The sequence below is a fragment of the Otolemur garnettii genome, unplaced genomic scaffold, assembly GCF_000181295.1.
Source record: "Otolemur garnettii isolate 467f Iridium unplaced genomic scaffold, OtoGar3 scaffold00052, whole genome shotgun sequence".
NCBI lineage: Eukaryota > Metazoa > Chordata > Mammalia > Primates > Galagidae > Otolemur > Otolemur garnettii.
This window is the reverse complement of record NW_003852447.1, coordinates 7163367-7168223: the sequence shown is the minus strand read 5'-3', so window position 1 is coordinate 7168223 and position 4857 is coordinate 7163367. Positions and strand designations below refer to the sequence as shown.

General features: G+C 37.1%; 1 protein-coding gene across 1 annotated transcript in view; it reads right to left on the bottom strand.

Annotated features, from left to right (window-relative positions):
- Positions 1-4857, bottom strand: part of HECTD1 (HECT domain E3 ubiquitin protein ligase 1) — a 112183-nt gene that overhangs the window by 43833 nt on the left and 63493 nt on the right. The window contains exons 16-17 of the mRNA XM_023514398.1: positions 2379-2513; positions 528-674 (exon numbers count right to left, since the gene is read on the bottom strand). Coding sequence (XP_023370166.1) covers positions 528-674; positions 2379-2513 — 282 coding nt within the window. The remainder of the gene's footprint in view (positions 1-527; positions 675-2378; positions 2514-4857) is intronic.

Sequence of the window (4857 nt, the reverse complement as noted above, 5' to 3'; positions counted from 1 at the left end):
AAAAAAAAAAAAAAAAAGACTTGGTGCCTGTAGGTGTTAGAGCTCTGGCCACATACACCAGGACCCGCAGGTTCAAACCCGGCATAGGCCTGCTAAAAACATGATAGCTCCAAGAAAAAAAATAGCCAGACATTGTGGTGGGTGCTGTAGTCCCAGCTACTTGGGAGACTGAGGCAAAAGAATCACTTAAGCCCAAGAGCTGGAGGTTGTTGTGAGCTGTGACACCACGGCACTATACCAAGGGCAACATAACGAGACTCTGTCTCAAAAAAAAAAAAAAAAAGAACTGCCTAATTAGGAAAGAGTAACTTGACAATAAAAATATAAATAAATAATTTATGAAATCAAAATAAATTTATTTGATTTAACCCAAAGTAATATACAACTTAAAAGGCTAAAGAAATCAGAAATGTAAACTTTTATTCAGTTTTTAAATATTTAACAAAACTATAAATTGCTCTACCAAAAGCACAGCTACAAATAGTTTTTAAAACTATATTTTGTTCTCTACTACTAGACAAACTTACATTGTTTAAAACAGTAAGAAGTGCTTGTACCAACCCACTACTGCACATTTCATATGGTGAAATTGTGTTTTCATCCTTCAAAAGTACAATTAAGTTTTCTAAAGCTGTCTTCATTAAATCTCTCCAAGTGTTCTCACCCTCGATACACTAAAAGAAAAAAAAAACTTTAATGAAGATAGTCCAAGTAACACACCTCTTAAAAGTAACATCAATTATCACAAAATAAATTGGATATTAAACATTAAAAGTTCAAATTACTACCAAGCGTAGTGGTTCATGCCTGTAAATCCTACCACTTTGGGAGGCTTAGGTGGGTGAATTGCTTGAGCTCAGGATTTCGAAACCAGCCTGAGCAAGAGCAAGACCCTGTCTCTGCTAAAAACAGAAAAATCAGTCAGGCATTGTGGCAGGCACCAGTCGTCCCAGCTGCTTGGGAGGCTGAAGCAAGAGGATTGCTTGAGCCCAAGACTTTAAAGTTGCTGTGAGCTATGATGCCACAACATTCCATGCAGACAACAGAGTAAGACTGTCTCAAAAACAAACAAGGCTCAGCGCCTGTGGCTCAAGTGGCTAAGGTGCCAGCCACATACACCTAAGGTTGCAGGTTCGAATCCAGCCAGGGCCCGCCAAAAATAACAATGACGGCTGCAACCAAAAAATAGCCAGGCGTTGTAGCAGGCGCCTATGGTTTCAGCTACTTAGGAGGCTGAGGCAGGAGACTCGCTTGAGCCCAGGAGTTGGAGGTTGCTATGAGCTGTGATGCCACAGCACTCTACCCAGGGGGATAGCTTGAGGTTTTGTCTCAAAAAAAAAAAAAAAAAATCCAGTTCAAAGTATTAAAGCAATATACCATTGCATCATGCACATTAGGTGGGGTATGAATATAACTGTGATGGATGTTACTTAGTTCAATGTAAGCATTTCACATTGTATATTGAAGCAGTACCCTGAACCCCATAAAAGCATCAATGTACAAAGTTATGATTTAATAAAAAACAATTAAAATAAAATGAAAAGAATGTAATGTATCCTGGGTGGGATCTTGGAATAAGGGGGAAAAAAAGGATTAGTTAAAAACAAAAGTAACCTAATTAAAGGATGAATTTTAGTTTAAAAAAAAAAAAAGTATTAAAGCAAATTATCTCTAACCAGAGGTCAGAGAACTTTTTTGGGAGGGTTCTTGTGTCATCATTTTAGACTCCACCAGATCTATTCAACCCTGCTGTTGTAGCACCAGAGTAGTTATAGACAAAAATGGGTAAATGAATAAGCATGGCTATGTGCCATATAATTTTACTTATGAACACTAAAATATGATCTTTATACAGTTTCATGTGTCATGAAATATTATTCTTCTTTTGATTTGTTTTCAATCATTTAAAAATTTCAAAACCATTCTCATCTCACAAAGTCATAAAAAAACAACTAGCAGACCAGATTTGGCCCATCTGGTTGTCGAGTTTCAACCTTAACTCAATATTCAGGATGTAAGGAACAGAAAAGAAGAAAAACAAAACTAAGGCCAGCTGCAATGGTTCACGCCTGTAATCCTAGCACTCTGGGAAGCCGAGGTGGGTGGATTGCTTGAGCTCAGGAGTTTGAGATCAACCTAAGCAAGACCCAGGACCCAATCTGTAAAAAACAGCCAGGTGTGGTGGCGGGTGCCTGTAGTCCCAGTTACTCAGGAGGCTGAGACAGGAAAGAGGATCACTTGAGCTCAAGAATTTGAAGCTGTGGTGAGCTAAGATCCCAAGGGCATTCTACCTAGGTTAACAAAGGGAAACCTGGTCCAGAAAAAAAAAAACAGAAAACTAAAGTTCACGGAGTCATAAAATCCAGAGGCTGTCATACTTGTCTATTTGTATGAAGTTCCCAAGATGACTCTAACTGAGTTGCTATGTTTCTGAGCGTTACCACTACTCCACGAGGCATGCTTTCAACAGCTTTAAAGTGGTCATCATATAAATCTCGAGCCATAGTTCGTACCTATAAAAGTAAACATAACAAATATGCAATTTCACTACAATTAAAAATTATACAATAAATCTTCCCATTTATGTGTATGTATGTGGCTTTAAGAATTTAAAATTTGGGCGGCGCCTGTGGCTCTAAGGAGTAGGGCACTGGCCCCATATGCTGGAGGTGGTGGGTTCAAACCCAGCCCCGGCCAAAAATAAATAAAATAAGTTTAAAATTTGGGCTCAGCACCCATAGCGCAGTGGTTACAGTGCCAGCCACATGCACTGAGGCTGGCAGGTTCAAGTCTGGCCCAGGCCAGCTAGCTACATGCACTGAGGCTGGCAGGTTCAAGTCCCGCCCAGGCCAGCTAAAACAACAATGACAGTAGCAACAAGAAAATGGCCCAGCATTGCAGTGGGTGCCTCTAGTCCTAGCTACTTTGGAGGCTGAGGCAAAAGTATCACTTAAGCCCAAGGGTTTGAGCTTGCTGTGAGCTATGATGTCTCTACAGTACTCTACAAAGGATGATATAGTAAGACTGTCTCAAAAATAAATAAATAAAATAAAATAAAATTTGGAGCTAGCTCAACTTCCAAAAATGTTACTGTTCCTGAGGAAAACTCTTAAGCCCAGGAGTTTGAGGTTGCTGTAAGCTATGACGCCACAGTACTCTACAGAGGGCAACATACTGAGACTCTGTCTTAAAAATAATAATAAAATAAAACAAAATAAAATTTGGGGATAGCTGAACTTCCAAAAAATGTTACTGTTCATAAACGTCAAAAGTTAAAATAGTCAAAAAAGTACTCTACTAGAGGGCAGTGGCCCTGTATTCTGTGGATGGCCTGTTCAATCCCGGCCCCGGCCAACTAAAACAGCAATGGCAACTGCAACAAAAATAGCCAGGTGTTGTGGTGAGCACCTGCAGTCCCAGCTACTTGGGAGGCTAAGGCTAGAGAATCACTTAAGCCCAAGAGTTGGAGGTTGCTGTTACCTGTGACACGAAAAAATCTACTAGATTCTAGCACTGTTAACTAAAATAAATCTTATTATTTTCAATTTCTGGCAAAACTTCATGTGCTAAATAAATACTTAGTTTATTTAAAATAAAATCACACAATTGGTAAAAAATTAATTCTGCTGGGTGGCACCTGTGGCTCAAAGGAGTCGGGTGCCAGCCCCATATGCCAGAGGTGGTAGGTTCAAACCTAGCCTCGGCCAAAAACTGCAAAAAAAATAAAAAAAATTAATTCTGCTTTTTTTTCTCATAAAAGTAATCTGTTTGTCGTGAGCCAATTAGAAGAGAGAAGAGAGGAGAGAAGATCAAACCACCTATAAATCCCATCAACCAAAGCTGACTCTAACATTCTAGGGTATACTTTAGGTTTTATGTCTTTTTTTCTATTTTTATTATTCACACATAGTATACAATGACACTCATACTGACATATTTTATGAGAAGGAATAACCCTACTGTCAACTGTCCACTAATTACTTCTTATTCAAGTTGAAATAAGTTACTTGAGACAACAACCTACACATGTTCTACGTTTGTGTCTGATAGTACATGATACTATTTACAAATATATGCTTAAATAATGTAAATTTAGGACTTACTCGAATCTATTATAATCACAAACTAATCAAGCATAATACTAACACAACAGAAAAAATCTCTCTCTAAGCTATTATAGTTTGTAATAACACCTTTTCATTTTGTTTGGGTGTACCATTCACAATTAAAAGATATCAAGTTCTAGATACTGGACAACTTTGAAACTATCCCTTTATAAAACAGTATTAATAAATACAAACTGAAATCAAACTAATAGTTAAAATTATTTTTACTCCAAATTAGTACATTTCTACATACACTATATATACAAAAAGACAGCTACCTGGTTACTACTAATTTTACTATGAGAAAGTGAATCACTGTAAGTTTAGGAAAATGAGGATACAAGATTAAAATGACAAAATCATTGATTTATTTTTCATATTATGAAATTTCAAGTCCTCATGAATTAGTATAGATTTGGTTGGTTAAAACAAAATACTAGATATTCCAAAAAATTCCTCATGTAGGTGAATGGTCAGCTTTATTTAAGAATTTCACATTTACAAATAGATTTGTAACCTCAAAAGTAATAGTGTTTTCATAGTCATTCACAGACATGGATAGTACAGCGAAAAATTTGTGTTGTCTAATGGGAATGTTCTTAACTGAGTTCAGACAAGGTGAACTTCTGTATCAAGTTTCACACTACAACCAAATGTCTTATTCAAAATCTATTTACTGTCACATTTTTCAAATGTCTATGGGTTTTTTTTTTTTTTTTTTTGAGACAGAGCCTCAAGCTTTCACCCTGGG